Below are 22,613 nucleotides of genomic sequence, written 5' to 3' on the forward strand. Positions count from 1 at the left end.
AAACTGGAGGGAAGTGGAATGGATGAAAATCCTTTCACAGTAGAAAATGTGTGGGAAGAGCTAAAGAACCTGAAAGTGGACAAAGCCATGGGGCCTGATGGTATTCATCCAAGGATATTGAGGGAGCTCAGAGATGTTCTGGCGGCTCCACTGTGTGACCTGTTCAATAGATCCCTAGAAACGGGAGTGGTGCCGAGTGATTGGAGAAGAGCGGTGGTGGTCCCGCTTCACAAGAGTGGCAACAGGGAGGAGGCTGGAAACTACAGACCAGTTAGCCTCACTTCGGTGGTGGGAAAAGTAATGGAGTCACTGCTGAAAGAGAGAATAGTGAACAATCTACAGTCCGGAGAATCGATGGACCAGAGGCAACATGGATTCACCAGGGGAAGATCCTGTCAGACAAATCTGATTGACTTTTTTGACTGGGTAACTAAGGAATTGGATCAAGGAAGAGCACTCGATATCATATACTTGGATTTCAGCAAAGCTTTTGATACGGTTCCGCACAGGAGACTGGTGAATAAAATGAGAAGCTTGGGAGTGAGTGCCGATGTGGTGACCTGGATTGCAAATTGGTTGACGGACAGAAGACAATGTGTGATGGTAAATGGAACCTTCTCTGAGGAGAGAGCGGTTATAAGTGGTGTACCGCAAGGATCGGTGTTGGGACCGGTCATGTTCAATATCTTTGTGAGCGACATTGCGGACGGGATTGAAGGTAAGGTTTGTCTTTTTGCGGATGACACTAAGATCTGCAACAGAGTGGACACGCCGGAAGGAGTGGAGAGAATGAGACGGGATCTAAGGAAACTGGAAGAGTGGTCGAAGACATGGCAGCTGAGATTCAATGCAAAGAAATGCAAAATCATGCATATGGGGAGTGGAAATCCGAATGAAATGTATTCGATGGGGGGGGGGAAGGCTGATGTACACGGAGCAGGAGAGGGACCTTGGGGTGATAGTATCTAATGATATGAAGTCTGCGAAACAATGCGACAAGGCGATAGCAAAAGCCAGAAGAATGCTGGGCTGCATAGAGAGAGGAATATCGAGTAAGAAAAGGGAAGTGATTATTCCCCTGTACAGGTCCTTGGTGAGGCCTCACCTGGAGTACTGTGTTCAGTTCTGGAGACCGTATCTTCAAAAAGACAAAGACAAGATGGAAGCGGTACAGAGAAGGGCGACCAGGAAGGTGGAGGATCTTCATCGGATGACGTACGAGGAGAGATTGAAGAATCTAAATATGTACACCCTGGAGGAGAGGAGGAGCAGAGGTGATATGATACAGACTTTCAGATACTTGAAAGGTTTTAATGATCCAAAGACAACGACAAACCTTTTCCGTAGGAAGAAAATCAGCAGAACCAGGGGTCACGATTTGAAGCTCCAGGGAGGAAGATTCAGAACCAATGTCAGGAAGTATTTCTTCACGGAGAGGGTGGTGGATGCCTGGAATGCCCTTCCGGAGGAAGTGGTGAAGACCAGAACTGTGAGGGACTTCAAAGGGGCGTGGGATAAACACTGTGGATCCATAAAGTCAAGAGACCGCCAATGTAGAGTGGGTGGCTCACCAGAAAGATGGCTACTGCCCGGAGACAATACCCTTATTAAATAAACATACAGATGCTTACTGTGACTCCAACATCGCTCTAAGCTTCAACGGCAAGAGGAAATGTGGAAAAAAGGATTTGCTATCACAAAGAGGGGAGTAGCTGGCTTGTTACGGCGGTTACTACCCCAAACCAAATAAGCCTAATACTTCACTTTCCAAGCATATACAGCATAGTTCTCTGCTTCAACGGCAGGGGAGAAGTAAAGAGGGTTCGCACTCACAAAGCGGGGAGTAGCTGGCTTATTACGGCGGTTACTACCCCAAACCAAATGTGCCTGATACTTCGCTTTCGATGCATAACCAGCATGGCTCTCCGCTTCAACGGCAGGAGAGAAGAAAAACAACCAATAGGGGCTGTATGACATAGTCTGGGTAAAGGGAATAAACATGGGTGTAGCTTGCTTATTGCAGCAGTTACTACCCCTACTACCCCTAACTAATCAAGCTAGGTATTTCACTTGGATGCAGCTCCATCACTGCTCTCTACATTAATGGTGGGGGTGGAAGGGAAATAGAACCAAGAGTTAAGTGAAAATGCTAAGTATGAGAGAAAAAAAATGTGTGAAGCTTGCTGGGCAGACTGGATGGGCCGTTTGGTCTTCTTCTGCCGTCATTTCTATGTTTCTATGTTTCTATCCTTACTCAGTGGTTTTGAAGGCATATAAGAGAGCTCTCTATTCTCCTCGGGAAGCTCTGCTCCAATATCAAAGAAATTAGTCTCCGCTGATGTTTGTGTCTTGAAATACACCAATAAAGCCTCTTTAATCGCACAAAGTGTGTGCCGACATTGGCACGTAATTCAATTACATCAAGGAGTTTTTCAAGATCTGCCTTTGATCTCATATTCACGCAATAAAAATATTCGAGATCATGTGGGTCCATGCCTCTCTTTCATAGACCACTAATCGGCTTTTCATAGGTTCTCATAACCAATGTGGACAATGTGATATGTGTGTAAACACAATCTGTGGTTCTCAATGGACACATCCAGTAACGGGAGAAACATTCAAAAGAAAAAATATAACCAATTGTGACTCCACGAATGTGGTATACGTAATCCAATGTCCATGTCCACAATTATATGTAGGACATACCAAAAGTCAAATAAAGATACGACTTAGAGAACACCGCAGCCGACTTCATACAATTAATATAGAGGCTCCCATGGTAAAACATTGCAGCACATTTAATCACTCCTTTGATCAATTACGTTGGTCCATCTTAGAACAAATACAAAATCAGGATCGAGGGGGAGATCCCCAATATCATCTCAATTATAGGGAACAATGGTGGATTTTTAAATTGTCCGCCTATTCACCCTTTGGCATGAATGATTGTGTGGAATGGCTGTCTCTTATCTAATGTTTCAATTGATTGACTGGCTTGCAGGCGATAGCGATTGGTCAAAACCAGAATGAGGTTTGGATCAAATAGCGACTAGGTAGGTGCAGAAAATGGTGGATCCCGACAGGAAACGCTGTACCGCAATTGAGGACGCAGAACTCTTCTCTGTGTACAGGACTGTATGTACACCGACATTAATTATTGATGTTTTGGATTTTATACACAGGTAATATAGGTAATATGAGAGACACTTTTTAAATCTGGTTTGTTTCAGATAAAAACAACTATCATAAGCCCCCGATGAAGTATTTCCACGAAACACGCGCCGTGTTGGGTTAAATAAAATTGTGACTCTCAAACAAACCGCCAGCTTGAGCTAAACGGAGCGGCAGCAACTTGAATAAAAAACGGAGCGGCGGCAGCTCTAATATAGAGTGACAGCCCCGTCCTCTCTTCCACCTGTTACAAGAAAAACAGCAATTCTCAAGTTAAGCATCGCTTGAACAAAACGGAGCGGCAATAATCTTAAAATAGTGACAGCTCCGATTTTTTCATAACTATCATCATAGTGAAACAGTGAGTCCTATATATAAGCTTGATACCACAAGTGACATAAAAACTTACTGTGTCCCACATTCTTTTGAGGAACGGGAATCAATGATTAAAAAACTTTATATCCACAGTCTAAAAGAGTAAGACTGTCGAAAGCTTTAAATAAGCTGTTGTTGCTACCAGCGAGCATTTTATGAGATTCCCGTTCACAATAATAATAATATAAAATTAGTTTCCAAACAAATGATGTTATTTTGTTGATTTAGGATTCTTCTACATCATATTCATCAGTTTGATATTACAGTAGTGTCAAGTTAAATGTAAGACATTGATAAGACAGGCTAAGAGAGAATTTTAAATAAAGTTGGCCATAGAGGCAAAAACTCATAATAAAAACTTTTTAAAATATATCCAAAGCAAGAAGCCTGTGAGGGAGTCGGTTGGACCGTTAGATGATTGAGGGGTTAAAGGGGCACTTAGAGAAGATAAGGCCATCGCAGGAAAGACTAAGGGGCAGATTTTCAAAGCCTACGCGTGTAAATCCAGGCGGATTTAAGCGCATTGGGGGGGGGGGGGGGGTTGCGCGCGCCGGGCCTATTTTCAAAAGGCCCGGTGGTGCACGTAAAGCCCCGGGGCTCAAAAAAGGGGCGGGGTGGGGCAGTCTGGGGTCGTGCGTGCCATTGGCCGGCGCGCACAACCTACGCCTGCCCAGAGGCAGGCGCAACTTATAAAATAAAGGGGGGGGGGAGTTAGGTAGGGCTGGGGGGGCGAAGGAAAGTTCCCTCCGAGGCCGCTCCAATTTTGGAGCGGCCTCGGAGGGAACGGGGAAAGCCATCGGGGCTCCCCTAGGGCTCGGTGCGCGCAAGGTGCACTAGTGTGCACCTTGCGCGCACCGATCCTGATTTTATAACATGTGCACGGCTGCACACGCAAGTTATAAAATCGGACGTAGCTACTAAAATCTGGCCCTAAATGAATCATTTGTTTCAGTGTTTACTGAGGAGGAATGTTGGGGAAACTCTCATTCTGCAGACTGTTTTCAAGGGTGATGATTCAGATGAACTGACCTGAATCACGGTAAACCTGGAAGGTGTAGTAGGCCAGACTGACAAATAGAAAAGTAGCAAATCACCTGGACCAGATGGTAAATTGTAAATAAGCAACTTTCAAATTACCTAGAAGACCACAATATACTTCACACGTCACAATATGGTTTCCGAAAAGAACACAATACGGAAACCCTCCTCACCTCCCTCCTGGATCAACTATATATTGGTTTTGATAAAGGACAGTCTTTTCTCTTAGCTCTCCTCGACATCTCTGCGGCTTTTGATACGGTAAATCACAACATCCTCCTAAACCAACTCTCAGACATAGGAATTACAGGCTCAGCCCTCAGATGGTTCGAATCTTTCCTCAGTAATAGAGGCTATAAGGTAAAAATTAAAAACATGGAATCACCGCATACTAATGCTCCTTTTGGCGTCCCCCAGGGCTCCTCCCTATCACCCACCCTGTTTAATATCTACATTCTCCCCCTCTGCCACCTACTTTCAAACCTCAAACTCAAATTTTATATTTACGCAGATGACCTTCAAATTTTAATCCCTATATCCAAATCATTGGACTCAACACTCAGGTTATGGAACGCTCATCTACAAACTATAAACCACTACTTATCCAGCCTCAACCTTGTGCTCAACACTTCTAAAACCGAACTCTTGCTAATTACTCCAGAAGGTAGTCCCATACTTCTCCAATCACAAAATATTCCACATATATCACACGCCAGAGATCTTGGAGTCCTAATCGACCGTCACCTGAACCTAAAGCATTTTATAAAACACACTACTAAGGAGTGCTTTTACAAGTTACAAGTACTCAAAAAACTCAAACCGCTCCTATTCCACTACGATTTCAGATCCGTCCTCCAAGCCATTCTGTTCTCTAAGATCGACTATTGTAACTCCATTCTGCATGGTCTTCCAGCCTCTACCATTAAACCGCTCCAGCTGCTACAAAATGCAGCGGCAAGGATTTTGACAAATACCAATCGGAGAGAGCATATTTCTCCTATTCTAAAAGATCTCCACTGGCTCCCAGTAAACTTCCGGATCATGCATAAATCTCTCACAATCATTCATAAAAATATCCACCATCAAACCCCGCTTGATCTGTCTCATCCTCTCAGACTGCACTCGACAGCCAGGCCTTTAAGGGATGCTTACAAGGGATCTTTACACGTTCCTACAATCAAATTAGTGCACCACGCAAACATCAGAGACCGGTCATTCTCTACCGCAGGCCCTTCCATGTGGAACGCCATGCCTCCGGACCTCAGACTGGAGACTTGTCTAACAACTTTTAAAAAGAAACTAAAGACATGGCTGTTCAGCCAAGCCTTCCCCACCACAAACTCCATTCCCTGATCTAGAACTGTTCACCACACATCTCTGGAAACAAAACTCTCCAAATGTTCATGCATAATATCCATTAAAGAGAGGTTGGCTCCTTGCCCCCTCCTCTGTATATAGTATTTATTCTATTTTATTTCACTTTATATATTTATTGCTCCGCTCACCCCTTCTTTTTTTCCTACTCCAAGTTAAGGCTTCCTTGTTATAATGTAACTGTATGCTCCGTATCTCTTGTTGATTGGTTAATTGTATATTCTGCTTAGTTCATTGTAAACCGAATTGATTTGATTTGTATCAAGAAAGTCGGTATATAAAAGCCTTAATAAATAAAATAAATAAATAAATAATAATCCCAGGGTTCTGAAAGAACTCAAAATTGAAATTTCAGACCTATTAGAAGTAATTTGTAACCTATCATTAAAATCATCTGTTGTACCTGAAGACTGGAGGGTGACCAATGAAACCCCTATATATAAAAATGCTCCAGAGGTGATCTGGGAAAGTATAAACCTGTGAGCCTGACTTCAATGCCATGAAAAACCATGGAATATATAATAAAGAATAAAATCACAGAACATTTAGACAGATATGATCTAATGGGACACAGCCACCATGGATTTACCCAAGAGAAGTCTTGCCTCACAAATCTGCAGCTTTTTTTGAAGGGGTTAATAAACATGTGGATAAAGGTGAACCGGTAGATGTAGTGCATTTCAGAAGGCGTTTGACAAATTCCATCATGAGAGGCTTCTAAGAAAACTACCGTATTTTTTGCTCCATAAGACGCACCTAGGATTCAGAGGGGGAAAATAAAAAAAAAAAATTGTGCTAAACCGGCTCTGCGTCTGGGCGTCTTATGGAGCAAATTAGGGGAGTGCATAGCTTTTTTTTTCTCCCCATTTTGTTTTCGGGTCTGGGGAGGGCCATTTCGGTCCACTCCCCAGATCAGAAAACTTTTCTTTCTCTGGGAACCCCTCCCCCCCCAAAAAAAAACCCCATCCCAACCCTTTAAATTAATTAACAACCCCCACCCTCCTGACCCACCTCCAAGACCTGCCGACTTAATTTACTACAACCCCCCACCCTCCTGAACCCCCAAGACCTGCCAAACGTCCCTGGGGGTCCAGGAGCGGTCTCCTCGGCTTCGGCCGTCGGCTGCCAGTAAACAAAATGGCGCCGACGGCCCCTTTGCCCTCACTGTGTCACTGGGACCGACCAGCAGCGGTCGGTCCCAGTGACATAGTGAGGGCAAAGGGCCATCGGCGCCATTTTGTTTACTGGCAGCCGACGGCCGAAGCCGAGGAGACCGCTCCTGGACCCCCAGGGACGTTTGGCAGGTCTTGGGGGGGGTCAGGAGGGGAGTCAGGAGGGGAGGGGGGGGTTTGTTAGATTTTTTGTTTTTTTTTTTATATTCGCTCCATAAGATGCAGACATTTCCCCCCCACTTTTGGGGGAAAAAAAGTGCGTCTTATGGAGCGAAAAATACGGTAAATAGAAGATGTCTTTCTATGGATTGCAATTGGTTAAAAGACAGAAACAGAGAGTAGGATTAAATGGTCAGTTTTCCCAGTGGAAAAATGTAAACAGGTCAAGTACCTCAGGGATCTGTACTTGGACATTGTGAGACTGGAAAATTGGGCATCCAAATGGAAGATGAAATTTAATGTGGATAAGTGCAAGGTGATGCATATAGGGAAAAATAACCCATGCTATAATTACACAATGTTGGGTTCCATATTAGGTGCTACGACCCAAGAAAGAGATCTAGGTGTCCTAGTGGATAATACTTTTGAAATCGTCAACTCAGTGTGCTGCGGCAGTCAAAAAAGCAAACAGAATGTTGGGAATTATTAGAAAGGGAATGGTGAATAAAACGGAAAATGTCATAATGCCTCTGTATCGCTCCATGGTGAGCCCGCACCTTGAATACTGTGTACAATTCTGGTCGCCGCATCTCAAAAAAGATATAATTGCGATGGAGAAGGTACAGAGAAGGGCGACCAAAATGATAAAGGGGATGGAACAGCTCCCCTATGAGGAAAGGCTGAAGAGGTTAGGGCTGTTCAGCTTGGAGAAGAGACGACTGAGGGGGGATATGATAGAGGTATTTAAAGTCATGAGAGGTCTAGAACGGGTAGATGTGACTCGGTTATTTACACTTTCGGATAATAGAAAGACTAGGGGACACTCCATGAAGTTAGCATGGGGCACATTTAAAACTAATCGGAGAAAGTTCTTTTTCACTCAACGCACAATTAAACTCTGGAATTTGTTGCCAGAGGATGTGGTTAGTGCAGTTAGTGTAGCTGGGTTCAAAAAAGGTTTGGATAAGTTCTTGGAGGAGAAGTCCATTACCTGCTATTAATTAAGTTTACTTAGGGAATAGCCACTGCTATTAATTGCATCAGTAGCATGGGATCTTCTTAGTGTTTGGGTAATTGCCAGGTTCTTATGGCCTGGATTGGCCACTGTTGGAAACAGGATGCTGGGCTTGATGGACCCTTGGTCTGACCCAGCATGGCAATTTCTTATGTTCTTAAAAAGATGACTAGCGCCTCCCTATCACACAAAGGAAAGAATATTTTCCTAGGGCATTTGTCTCCAGGCTGCTCCATATCAAACCGCCATTAGCATCTGCCTTAGTGCCAGTACATGGACACATATGGGACCTGCAGATTAGAATATAACAGAACCCTGTGTCTTTTTTGCACAGAGGTGCAAAAAAGATAGATCTGAAATACAAGGTTCAGCCATGCCTGAGCTTAGATCTGGCCCAGTTTCCTCACAGTTCAGTGTTGATAGAATTGACTTTGAAGTGTGCATTGCACTTAAGGGAGCACTCTAACACCCTTCCCTGTGAAAGACCAAAAGGCCCTGGATGCTTTTGGAAAGACGACGTTCCAGGGATCTATGCTCAGTGTAAGGATGTTAATCAGTTGTTTACTCTTTCAAAAAGTACAAAGACCAGGGGACACACAATGAAGTTACTAGGCAATATATTTAAAGCTAATAAGAGAAAATACTTTTTTTTAACTAAATGCATAATTAAGCTCCGAAATTCATTTTCAGAGGATGTGGTGAAAGCTATTAGTGTAGCTGTGTTTAAAACAGGTTTGGACAAGTTCCTGGAGGAAAAGTCCATTAACTATTATTAAGATGGAGTTGCAGAAATCCACAGTTTATTCTTGGGATAAGCAACTTGGAATCTATGTAGCCCTTGGGATCCTAGCAGTAAAGATATCGAAGATCAGTATATGTAAGAAGCCCTTTATTGAAATTTGCCCGACTCTGGCCGAGTTTCACTCTTTAGTCGAGAGCTGCCTCAGGGGCAATACATGTGAGCAGGACTTATTGTACGCCTGCAGGGCTGAGGCCACAAAATTTGTGCACCCGCTATTACATACAATCTTTGGTTGCTGTTCTTTGAAACATGTAGCAGCAGACGTGAAGAACACTTCATTCAATTTGTATCCTCAAAGCACTGATAGGATATATGACACTACCGTGTGTGTAACTGACCGTACAGCCGCAAATCTATGGCTTGAGATGTGGATTGGCCACTGTTGGAAACAGGATTCTGGGCTTGATGGACCCTTGGTCTGACTCAGTATGGCAAGTCTTATGTTCTTATGACTGCAGCACCCCAACTTTAAATGGTTACAATACCTTCATGAGTGTGTGCTACAGTTAAATTCACTGGTATATGCTGGACCGAAGCCCCAGTGGGGATAGTTTCCTGCTGACACGGAGTGTGGGAAGCAATTATTTCAGTCGTCGCCCAGGAGGTCAGCAGTGGCAATTGCGGCCAGAGACTCACCTGATTTAGAACAAGCTAGCTTTGGGAAGATACTCATGTCCCATGGATGAGTGAAAACCTCTTTTGGGACAAGATGAAAGACTGTCAATCTTATTAAAGAGCATCAGTCCACTCTTCAGTCACTCTCTACTGCTCCAGCAGATGATCCATTTACTTCCACAAAGGTTTACTTCTAAGAGGCCTTTCTTCCAGAGGAAGGTTTTCGTACCTTTCAGAGGCATCAACCACAGCTGCTCCAGCACCAGCAGCTTCCTGGGGCGGGAGACTGCCCGTGGACTGGTCATGAATATGTCCTGAGGGACGCTACGAAATTCCAGAGTGTATCCTTCCCGTATGATATCCAGTACCCATTTAATCAATGTGATCTCGACCCATCGCTGATAGAAGAGGTACAGTCGACCCCCTATCTCCTCATCTTGTGGATGGGTCGGCAAAACTTCACTGGGAATTTCAGGCAGAACCTGAACCAGCCCCTCTTTTTGGCTGTCAGCTCCGAAAGGACTGAGACCTTCTTGAAAGCCAAGATATTTGAAATGACGAGTTTCTGTAGGGCTGAAAGTTCTGGGAGCCCCAGGCCCAGCCCCTCATAGGCAAGGGGCGCTGCGACCTCTTTCTCTTATCTTCCGGTAGCCACAGCACTGGAGATTCACCCTACTTACTGGCTAACTTTTCCAATTCGCTTCCGAATAGGAGGGATCCCTTAAAGAACATCTTTGTGAGGTTTGCCTTAGAGGTCGGTTCCGTTGACCAATTTCATAACCATAGTTGTCTTCTGGCTACTAACACTGAGGCCACTCCCCTGGCCGAGGTACGAATTAGGTCAGAGGTCACGTCCGTTAGAAAGGCCGCAGCAGGCTCCATCACCTCTCTGACATGCGCCCCTGAGCTATCTGCTTCTCAACAGAGAAGCAGGCACAAGTGAGCCACCAGGGCACAACAGAAAGCAATCTGTAGTTTCATTGCTGTTGCGTCAAAAGCTTGCTTAAGAATAAACTCCAACTGCCTATCATGCGCATCTTTCAAGGCTGCTCCTTGAATGCGCATGATAGTTGTTCGCTTTGAAACGGCACAGACAAGGGCGTCCAGTTTGGGAAAACACAGGAGTTCTCTGGCCGTCGGGTCCAGAGCCTCCAATGCCCGACCTCCTTTAAAGCTGGCTTCCTGGGCATCCCATTTCAGGTCATTCAACTGCTGGATGGCTTCCAGCATCAGAAAATAGCAAGAGGCTTTCTGTAGACACACCAGGATGGGATTCTTCTTTGGTTCTGTCGTAGGGTCCGTGCCGGGAACTCCCAGAGTCTTCAGGGTCTGGGAAACTAAGGCCGGCAATTCATCTTTATGGAAAAACCGTAACATGGTCTGGTATGGCTCCAAGCCCGGAGGAATTTCCCCATCTTCCAACGAGTCTGCATCCCCTTCATCGTCCATGGTGTTTAGATCCCTGTCAGGGATACCCTTGGTGAGATGAGGCATGTCCCGAGGCATGTCCCGAGGCTGGGAGAGCAAGGCCTTCCCGGCTGGGGTTTGGCCAGGCAGGGGTGGTAGCTGACTGTGCCTGTATGAAGGCCTTGAAAAATTCTACTCAAGAAAAGGCCGCCGAGACCATACCTAGCCCAGGAGGAACTGGGGTAGGTGCCGCTGAACTGTCCTCTCACGAGGCAGATGCAGCCCCGGGATTATTCAGATCTAGGGTGCTACCAGATAAGGTTGTGGCTGACCCATCTTCCGAATGGGAGGGACCAGGCTTGGAGAAGTTCTGGGAATCCAGACCTCCCTGGAACTCCTCACAGTGCTGACACAGGAAGGATTACAATTCAGACTGTGCAGCCCTAATATGGCAGGCAACACAAAGAGTGTTGCTTGTGCTTCTTAGCTGCCAGAGCCATAGTCAACTGTAACTTGTGCGTTCAGTCGGCTAGCGCTTGGATTCGAGTACACACAGATTCACCCCGATGCACGTAAGAATAAGCGCCCTTAAGCACGAATGTATGCATCCGATTGTGCTCGAACATATGCATGCACTTATGTGCACGGTTACACACTCGAGTATGCGCGCGTTAGGCGCACAGCAGGGCCAACCCACACCACACGTACCGACGGTCTATGGGGGAAAATGGTGCCGCAGAAAACCTAGCGCAAGATGGCACTGCTGCGGCCTACCATGTGGAGTGCCCACTGAGCCTGAAGCAGGGCCTAGCCCATGGGGGGCGGCTCAACCTGCTCGGAAATCCCCTTCCCCTTATGGGATTGGGAATGTTGTCGGTACGGCGTGCTGAGCAAGGAGACCGGAGGAAAGACTTACAGAAGCCCTTCCACGTCTCTGAATCGGAGGAATTCTTCTTTACTAACCTGGGCTCGGCGCTTACTGGCTGAGTACACTCTCCCGGCTGCAGGGGCAGAGGGCTTTGGCCGTCACCACCGCACTCGGCTTCCTGCACCCGCTGCCTTTCAACTGCTTCAGCAGCAAACGTCCATGCCAGAAACCGGCTACCGGATCAAGGCCCACCTCTACGGGATCTCAGGAATCACCTCAAGAATTCTCAACAGGGGGAGGGACCTTTAGGTATCAGCACAGGAGAGCAGGGCTCAATCTTTCTCCAATTTAAAGGTAAATTTCCCTTCTAACGAGTACTGTAATCCCGCTAAACCACCAATGCTGGTGTAGGGGAAGCACATCCACATCTGCTAGGAGACGGAGAGATACTGAAGGGCTGAGCTCACTGCAGGGGTGTGTCTAAGATGAGATCAGCTTTGAAACTTGAGTCCCTCTTCATCTGCTGGCAGGGGAACACATAACCCATTAGTCCTGAGCCCATCTGGCTACAAGTTAGGAAATCTCTCTCTCTCTCCATCCCTTGAATTCCAAGTTTATAAAGCATACCAAGCCCCTGATCAGCGAATATCATGGAATCTAAATGTGATTCTGGTTCAGCTCACAAAACCTCTCTTTAATTTGGAGGACTTGCAGTTTCTCACCAGGAAGGTGCTGTTCCTCATAGCCATGATTTCAGCACAAAGAGCGAGCGAGCTATAGGCTTTTATCATCTCCTTCTCTCCATATCTGCAGTTCTTTCACAAAAGAAAAGTTCACCCACTCATCCAAAATTTCTTCCAAAAGTGACATCTGCACTCCATGCCAAGTTCGCTACAATATCACCCATGTTCTTTCTGAAACCAATGCACACAAGGAACATAAGAAGTTGCCATACCTGGTTCAGACCATCAAGTCCAGCATCCTGTTTCCAACAGTGGTCAATCCAGGTTAGAAATTACCTGAATAATAAGTACATCCCACACTGCTGATGCTGCTAATAAGCAGCGGCTATTCCCAAGTCACCTGATTAATAGCACTTTATGCATTTCTCTTCCAGAAACTTGTCCAAACCTTTTTTAAACCCAGCTAAGCTAACTGCATTAACCACATCCTCTGGCAATGAATTTCAGAGCTTAAATGTACGTTGAGTGAAAAAGAATTTTCTCCAATTGAGGAACTCATCATCATCATCAAGCATCTTAGTTGTTCAACTTGTTTGACTCCAACAGGTTGGGAACAGAAGTAGCCAAAGAAATCCTCTCAAATTGGCTAGCGAGTTGCATTGCAATTTACCACTATGTGTCACAGCTCATCAACAGCCACAGCAACCTCAAGGGCTCTCCCAGAACCACTACTACTGAAAACATTTGCAAAGCTGCTGCATAATTGTCCATGTGCACCTTCATGTCCCTCTAATGCCTGGACAGTGCCTTTAGTGCAGCAGCTCTCTGCATCATTATTCAACTATGCACCTGTTCTCTACTCAGGGAGGTCCGGGCTGTACAACCCTCAGCTCTGCACTCCCCACTCGCTATGGCTGATCTCACCCTGTTTATCAACAGACAAGTAAGCAATTGTGCTGTCTAACAGTGGTTCCCTGGAGTTAGGATAAATCAGCCATATCTCCATATACAGCAGGCTAAACCGCCCACTTGTTACAGATGATTTATTCCTGCTTGTTGCCAGAGAAAATTAAGGGATGGCAGGGAACATAAGTAGTTATTTAAGCAGTTACAAAATACACACATTGAAGCACACACAGGGATTTTAAAATGATTTCTCCATGCACATTTCATTTTCTCTACCTCTCCCCTTTTTATCATTCTTAAAAATACTATTTGTCAGTTGCACATACAGGACAAATTCTCAAAATGCTGTTATACGCAGGTAAGCACATCTTTAAAACCATACAAAACGCTGAGCAATGACTCAGATAATGAAATATCAAATATAGAAAAACATTTTTGTGAGTGTAAAAACTTTAAGCCACAAAAAAGCTTTGAAAATTGTTTTCAGTCCATTTTTGAGTGGCCAGCACACGATAATCACGCAATACTTACTGAAGGGTCCCACCGTTACTGTGAGCAGCATCTCCACAGAATAAACCTGAAAAACAGATTCAGCTTAACCTGAGTGTGCTTTCCAGTACAAATATCCCAAACAATTCCCTCCACACCCAGCACCATTCTCTAGAGACTCCCCTCCCACACCACTCCCCCAGTGACTCCTCCCACACCCAGCACTCCCGCACATTCCTAGTGACTCCTCCCACACCACTCCCCCAGTGACTCCTCCCACACCCAGCACTCCCGCACATTCCTACAGTGACTCCTCCCACACCACTCCCCCAGTGACTCCTCCCACACCCAGCACTCCCGCACATCTCCTACAGTGACTCCTCCCACACATCTCCCCCAGTGATCCCTCCTTCACCACTCCCCAGTGACCCCTCCCTCACCACTCCAATGACTCCTCTCCCACACCACTCCCTCAATGACTCCTCCCACACCCAGCGATCCCACACATCACTCCGATGACTCCCCTCCCACACCACTCCCCCAGTGACTCCTCCCACACCACTCCCCCAGTGACTCCTCCCACACCCAGCACTCCCGCACATCTCCTACAGTGACTCCTCCCACACCACTCCCCCCACACCCAGCACTCCCGCACATCTCCTACAATGACTCCACCCACACCACTCCCCCAGTGACTCCTCCCACACCCAGCACTCCCGCACATCTCCTACAGTGACTCCTCCCACACATCTCCCCCAGTGACCCCTCCTTCACCACTCCCCAGTGACCCCTCCCTCACCACTTCCCAGTGACTCCTCCCACACCACTCCCCCAGTGACTCCTCCCACACCCAGCGATCCCGCACATCTACAGTGACTCCCCTCCCACACCACTCCCCCAATGACTCCTCCCACACACAGCACTACCCCAGTGACTCTTCCTATACCCAGCTCTCCCGCACATCTCCTACAGTGACTCCCCCCCCCCCCACACACATGCAGCACTCCCACACCATTCCCCTAGTGACTGCTATGCATACAGAATTCCTGCACCACTCCCTATAGAGACTACTCCACAGCCAACAGATACTTTGCCAAGGGTGTGACCCCAAAGTCAGGAGTGGGCTGTGCACAGACAAGACAAAACTGGTGGACTATAACTGTAGCAGGAACAGGGGGTCTTCAGCCTTTGAAAGCTACTTTCCTCTCGGCTTGAGTGTTGGTGACCAGCAGAGCTTGTACAACAGGAAACACAAGGCACATACAGGGACAAGTACGAACTCAAACCTAGAGATAAGAAAGGTGCCCACAGAAGAAGGGCAGGACCACTGCATGAACCAGGAGACAAAAAGGCATCGACAGAAGAATGTAGGACCACTCCAGGATGACTGGATACATGACACAATTTAGGATCCAACAGGAACAAGAAACATAGGCCCAAGAGTAGGGCCAAACAGGACAGCAGTCTAAGACCATGAAGCAGGACCGAGACTTGGACCAAACTCTGGCAAAATGCAGACTGTGAGGCTGGAATATAACAGCGACGAAACAAATGGTCACCAGCAGAAAGTGTGGGCCATAGTGCTGGAAGGACTAACTAGAGTGTCCAAGAGGCAACAGGGTCTCACACTACCCCCTCTGATATGACAGCCTCTGGGCGCCCCCTAAGGATCCCAGACACATCTCAGACCTATATAGAGACAGGGTCAGAATCAAGCCCAGATACAGCTGGCCCGGACAGTCTGCAGAACAGCTGCTGCTAGACACCTGGAGCGGATTCGGAGTCAGAGTAATGAGTGGAACTGGATCCGGAATGAAGGCACTGAAACAAATGAACGCGGACTCTCCGGTGCAGGACCTGATGTTCCTAGGACAGCTGAAGGCAGACTATCCAATGCAGAATTTGGCGTAACTAGGATGGACAGAGGTGGACTCTCCAGTGCAGGACCTGAAGTAGCAGGGATGGCTGGAGCCGGAGGTGGCTCTAAGTTGGGCTGCAGGTTTGACACAGATCTTGTCTTTGAATCCTCATGGTTGAGTCAAGTCCCTTCAGGATGTTAATTTATAGTCTATCTTTAAACATTTATACTCTATCTTTCTCAGCAGTGCTGTACAACAAGAAATGCATCATTAAAACATCAAACACTGGGGAGGAGTCAAGATGGCGGCATCAAGCTTAGACGTGGCTCCTAACGCTGGGTATCCAGTTTCCACATACTTGTTTTTCCTGTGGTGTATCATGCCTTCCAAGAGGGAAGGAAGGGATAGAGTGTTTCCTGCCACGACTTCCCAACTTCCTGACCAGCGGTCCATCGCGGACTTTGCATCTCCCATGTTTTCCATGTTTCGGGCTCAGAGCCCCATTGGCGAAGCTCTGAGAGGAGTCATGCTGAGTTGGCCACCACCACCCACAGCCATTCAGCCTTGGGCGCACAGTGATGACCTCACCGCTGACTCCTGCATGGAGGGGGCCGACGGCGGCATTACTATGTCTAAATCTGACTCCCCTTGTATCCCATGCGGAGACCCTAACTGTTGGTAACAGTGAATTTCTGAATCTCATTCCAAATGGATCATCTGGGCTTGTTCAACAAATGGGTGCATCAGTAGCCGCACAACCTTTTTCTTCTATTATTAAGCCGGAAGTGGTGATGCTTGATGCTCTACAGGATTTGGTAGCCAATCTGTCTCAGTCCTTTACGGCTCAGTCTCAAAGTGTTCAGGCTATTTCCCACAGACTGGATCTGGTGATCCAAGACCAGGAGTGCATATTTTCCTTTTTTCCTTGTTTTTTGTAACTTTCCCTCTCCCTTTTTCTGATTCACTGTATTTAAAGTTCAAGGTTCTTATTGAAAATATTGTTTTTTACGTTACATTATGCTTTACACTCCTTGTTATTTGTAAACCGGGTTGATGTGATGCCTATCATGAAACTCGGTATAACAAAAACAATAAATAAATAAATAAATAAATATTTCAGGAACATCTGGAGAAAATTCTAGTTGTTCAGGATGTTAAAGATGTGAATTCAGCTTTATTTGTGAGCGAGTCTTTCTAACCAGAAGGGAAGAGAATACAGAAAACCAGCTACGCCATCTGAATCTGAGGCTAACTTTCCAAGGGTTAATGGAAAGCTTCCTCGTTTAACTTTACAGAAATACCTTATGGATATTCTACAGATTCCATCTGATCAAATTCCCACTTTTAATAAGGTTCATTTTCTCCCTTATAAGTTGTGAACTGATCACTCAGGTTTATTTCAATCGTTTACGAACCCTGGGAATCTTTCTGCATTTTTGGAGTCTTCTGCAAGTGAAATTGAGAGAACGCTATTGGTTTCCTTTATATATGATCAAGATGTAAGATTTGTAATGAAAAAATATTTTCGCCACTTGAATGAAAATATTCTTGGTGACCTAGCCGGATTTATCCAGACCTGGCTAAGGTCACAAAGGAAAGGAGGAAGGGGTTTCTTGGAACGCAGCGAGCAGTTCTGGCCTGAGGCGCACCCTTCCTTCTTAGATATCCCTGTAAATGTGTGGTGTTTAGGGCTTTTCTAGTTGTAAGGACTGGGAATCTGCTCCCATCCTCCTGAAGCCTGGAACAATTATATCTGACTTTTTGAAATCTGACCGGGTAAATACTCTCTCTTTGATATATTATTGCTCTTTACTCATCTTTTCTTTTTCTCCTCTCCCTGATTTGTTGGACTTTATAATGAGAGCAAGATTATTACTACGATTATTTGTCTTCTGCTAACTGATTTCATTGTTAAAACTCATGATGTTTCTGTGCAGTTTTTCTTTGTATTAATAATTTGAAATCATAGAAAAACATAACAAACAAAACATCAAGACATAAAGATATGCATGTCAGATAAAAATAAAATAAATAAAAAATAAAACGGCAAAATCTATTTCATTAAAAAATCTCAGCATCTCAAAGTTCTTACTTAACTCCTCAGAGAAAATGCTTCAGCAAATAAATGACATTTAGCTTTTTCCTAAATACCTTCATCAGCCTCCTTCCCAAGGGCAGGCGACAAACTGATCCACAGAAAGCAAGGGCATAGAACTGGAAGGAGGCCCATCGAGACCAAATGTAGGTCCTGGAGGATATCTGCAAGGCTGCCACAGCATCTTCTGTGTCTGGAATAGCTAGAGTAGCCAGCACTAGATTCACTAGAGTTAGAGCCGCACAGACAGCCAGCACTGGACTCGCTGGAGCCGGAGTTGCATAGACAGCCATTGCTAGATTCTTGGGAGCCGGAGTTGCATAGACAGCCATTGCTAGATTCACGGGAGCCGGAGTTGCATAGACAGCCATTGCTAGATTCACGGGAGCCGGAGTTGCATAGACAGCCATTGCTAGATTCACGGGAGCCGGAGTTGCATAGACAGCCGGCGCTAGATTCACGGGAGCCGGAGTTGCATAGACAGCCGGCGCTAGATTCACGGGAGCCGGAGTTGCATAGACAGCCGGCGCTAGATTCACGGGAGCCGGAGTTGCATAGACAGCCATTGCTAGATTCACGGGAGCCGGAGTTGCATAGACAGCCGGCGCTAGATTCACGGGAGCCGGAGTTGCATAGATCACCATCGCTAGATTCACGGGAGCCGGAGTTGCATAGATCACCATCGCTAGATTCACGGGAGCCGGAGTTGCATAGACAGCCGGCGCTAGATTCACGGGAGCCGGAGTTGCATAGACAGCCGGCGCTAGATTCACGGGAGCCGGAGTTGCATAGACAGCCGGCGCTAGATTCACGGGAGCCGGAGTTGCATAGACAGCCGGCGCTAGATTCACGGGAGCCGGAGTTGCATAGACAGCCGGCGCTAGATTCACGGGAGCCGGAGTTGCATAGACAGCCGGCGCTAGATTCACGGGAGCCGGAGTTGCATAGACAGCCGGCGCTAGATTCACGGGAGCCGGAGTTGCATAGACAGCCGGCGCTAGATTCACGGGAGCCGGAGTTGCATAGACAGCCATCTCTAGATTCATGGGATTCACGGGAGCCGGAGTTGCATAGACAGCCGGCGCTAGATTCATGGGAGCCGGAGTTGCATAGACAGCCGGCGCTAGATTCATGGGAGCCGGAGTTGCATAGACAGCCATTGCTAGATTCACGGGAGCCGGAGTTGCATAGACAGCCATTGCTAGATTCACGGGAGCCGGAGTTGCATAGACAGCCATTGCTAGATTCACGGGAGCCGGAGTTGCATAGACAGCCGGCGCTAGATTCACGGGAGCCGGAGTTGCATAGACAGCCGGCGCTAGATTCACGGGAGCCGGAGTTGCATAGACAGCCGGCGCTAGATTCACGGGAGCCGGAGTTGCATAGACAGCCATTGCTAGATTCACGGGAGCCGGAGTTGCATAGACAGCCGGCGCTAGATTCACGGGAGCCGGAGTTGCATAGATCACCATCGCTAGATTCACGGGAGCCGGAGTTGCATAGATCACCATCGCTAGATTCACGGGAGCCGGAGTTGCATAGACAGCCGGCGCTAGATTCACGGGAGCCGGAGTTGCATAGACAGCCGGCGCTAGATTCACGGGAGCCGGAGTTGCATAGACAGCCGGCGCTAGATTCACGGGAGCCGGAGTTGCATAGACAGCCGGCGCTAGATTCACGGGAGCCGGAGTTGCATAGACAGCCGGCGCTAGATTCACGGGAGCCGGAGTTGCATAGACAGCCGGCGCTAGATTCACGGGAGCCGGAGTTGCATAGACAGCCGGCGCTAGATTCACGGGAGCCGGAGTTGCATAGACAGCCGGCGCTAGATTCACGGGAGCCGGAGTTGCATAGACAGCCATCTCTAGATTCATGGGATTCACGGGAGCCGGAGTTGCATAGACAGCCGGCGCTAGATTCATGGGAGCCGGAGTTGCATAGACAGCCGGCGCTAGATTCATGGGAGCCGGAGTTGCATAGACAGCCATTGCTAGATTCATGGGAGCCGGAGTTGCATAGACAGCCATCGCTAGATTCATGGGAGCCGGAGTTGCATAGACAGCCGGCGCTAGATTCATGGGAGCCGGAGTTGCATAGACAGCCGGCGCTAGATTCATGGGAGCCGGAGTTGCATAGACAGCCATCACTAGATTCATGGGAGCCGGAGTTGCATAGACAGCCATCACTAGATTCATGGGAGCTGGAGTTGCATAGACAGCCATCACTAGATTCATGGGAGCTGGAGTTGCATAGACAGCCATCACTAGATTCATGGGAGCTGGAGTTGCATAGACAGCCGGCGCTAGATTCATGGGAGCTGGAGTTGCATAGACAGCCATCACTAGATTCATGGGAGCCGGAGTTGCATAGACAGCCGGCGCTAGATTCATGGGAGCCGGAGTTGCATAGACAGCCGGCGCTAGATTCATGGGAGCCGGAGTTGCATAGACAGCCATCACTAGATTCATGGGAGCCGGAGTTGCATAGACAGCCATCACTAGATTCATGGGAGCTGGAGTTGCATAGACAGCCATCACTAGATTCATGGGAGCTGGAGTTGCATAGACAGCCGGCGCTAGATTCATGGGAGCTGGAGTTGCATAGACAGCCATCACTAGATTCATGGGAGCCGGAGTTGCATAGACAGCCATCACTAGATTCATGGGAGCTGGAGTTGCATAGACAGCCATCACTAGATTCATGGGAGCCGGAGTTGCATAGACAGCCATCACTAGATTCATGGGAGCCGGAGTTGCATAGACAGCCATCACTAGATTCATGGGAGCTGGAGTTGCATAGACAGCCATCACTAGATTCATGGGAGCCGGAGTTGCATAGAAAGCCAGCATAAGATTCATGGATTCTGGAATCGGAGTAGTCAGAAACGGAGTCAGAATCGCTGGAAGTTCTGGGGCTGGAACATCCTGAACGTAGCTGCTGGAACCAGTTTTGCAGTGTGACAAGCATTACAATTTGCCAGCATTTCCACAATTCTTACAAAGCATGGCTTACAGTCCAAGAACTGCCCAAGATGAGTGGCAGCATTTAGAAAACTACTCAAACTGAGACAAGGTGCTGACAAGTCCCACAAACAACAGAAATGCTACTAATGAAGAAACAAAATCACATATCCACTCTCCCAGTTTCTCAGTAAGCTGAATTCCCAAGCCGAGTTCCCAGCAGCAGAAGAATTTTACTATCCTGACACGATTCTTTCACAGCTGCAAAGTTCTGGCATAGTAAATACCTGGACAGATGTGAGTGGTAGTCAGAAAAACATCTGGTCAAACTCTGTAGGATAATTTGGCCAGAACTCAATAAGACAACTTAGTCTGCTGAGAGCATGACCCAAAAATCAGGAGAGGGCTGTGTGCAGGCTAAACATAGGAACAAGCCATACTGGTTCAGACCAAGGGTCCATCAAGCCCAGCATCCTGTTTCCAACAGTGGCCAATCCAGGCTACAAGAACATGGCAATTACCCAAACACTAAGAAGATCCCATGCTACTGATGCAATTAATAGCAGTGGCTATTCCCTAAGTAAACTTGATTAATAGCAGTTAATGGACTTCTCCAAGAAGTTATCCTAACCTTTTTTGAATCCAGCTACACTAACTGCACTAACCACATCCTCTGGCAACAAATTCCAGAGTTTAATTGTGCATTGAGTGAAAAAGAACTTTCTCCGATTAGTTTTAAATGTGCCCCATGCTAACTTCATGGAGTGCCCCTTGTCTTTCTATTATCTGAAAGAGTAAATAACCGATTCAAATCTACCCGTTCTAGACCTCTCATGATCTTAAACACCTCTATCATATCCCCCCTCAGCTGTCTCTTCTCCAAGCTGAAGACTCCTAACCTCTTTAGCCTTTCCTCATAGGGGAGCTGTTCCATCCCCTTTATCATTTTGGTCGCCCTTCTCTGTACCTTTTCTAGTTCTGCTATATCTTTTCTGAGATACAGCGACCAGACACGCGCACAGCACTCGAGGTCAGGTCAGACCATGGAGTGATACGGAGACATTATGACATTCTCCATTCCTTTCCTAGTATTCTGTTTGTTTTTTGACCATTGCAGTACACTGAGCTGAGGATTTTAACTTTTGCCCATGGTAACGCCTAGATCCTTTTCCTGGGGAGAAGGGGCGACTCCTAATATGGAACTTATCATCATATAACTAGAGTTGGGATTATTTTTCCTTATGTGCATCACTTAAATTTAATCTGCCATTATCTTCTTTAACACTTCAAAAGCTTGAAAATAACAGGATAAAGGAAAAGGTATTTACCTGCTAGTGAGCGCCTCTGGAGTGAGCAGCTCCCCTGTTAGAAACAGAAAGAAAATCATCGAATCAATCTGCCACATCGCCAACATACCCCATCATTCCTCACTCATCTCCCCTATCTGTGCCCAACCCTTAGCCGTTCCTCCCACACTGCCCTAATAACTCGGCTCCCCTCACCATCCGTCTCTGCTTCCACACCCCGTCATTCCTCATTCATCTCCCCTATCCATGCCCAACCCTTAGCCGTTCCTCCCACACTGCCCTAATAACTCGGCTCCCCTCACCATCCGTCTCTACTTT

The 22,613-nt window shown here is 46.9% G+C and overlaps 1 protein-coding gene across 1 annotated transcript in view; it reads right to left on the reverse strand.

The window, feature by feature from the left end:
• DLST (dihydrolipoamide S-succinyltransferase) overlaps window positions 1–22,353 on the reverse strand; it is a gene marked incomplete at its 5' end in the record, with an annotated part of 166,900 nt that extends 144,547 nt beyond the window's left edge. Inside the window, 2 exons of the mRNA XM_029598424.1 lie at window positions 14,117–14,162; window positions 22,317–22,353. Coding sequence (XP_029454284.1) covers window positions 14,117–14,162; window positions 22,317–22,353 — 83 coding nt within the window. The remainder of the gene's footprint in view (window positions 1–14,116; window positions 14,163–22,316) is intronic.
• Window positions 22,354–22,613: the final 260 nt, after the last annotated feature.

This window comes from Rhinatrema bivittatum, chromosome 4 (genome assembly GCF_901001135.1).
Source record: "Rhinatrema bivittatum chromosome 4, aRhiBiv1.1, whole genome shotgun sequence".
NCBI lineage: Eukaryota > Metazoa > Chordata > Amphibia > Gymnophiona > Rhinatrematidae > Rhinatrema > Rhinatrema bivittatum.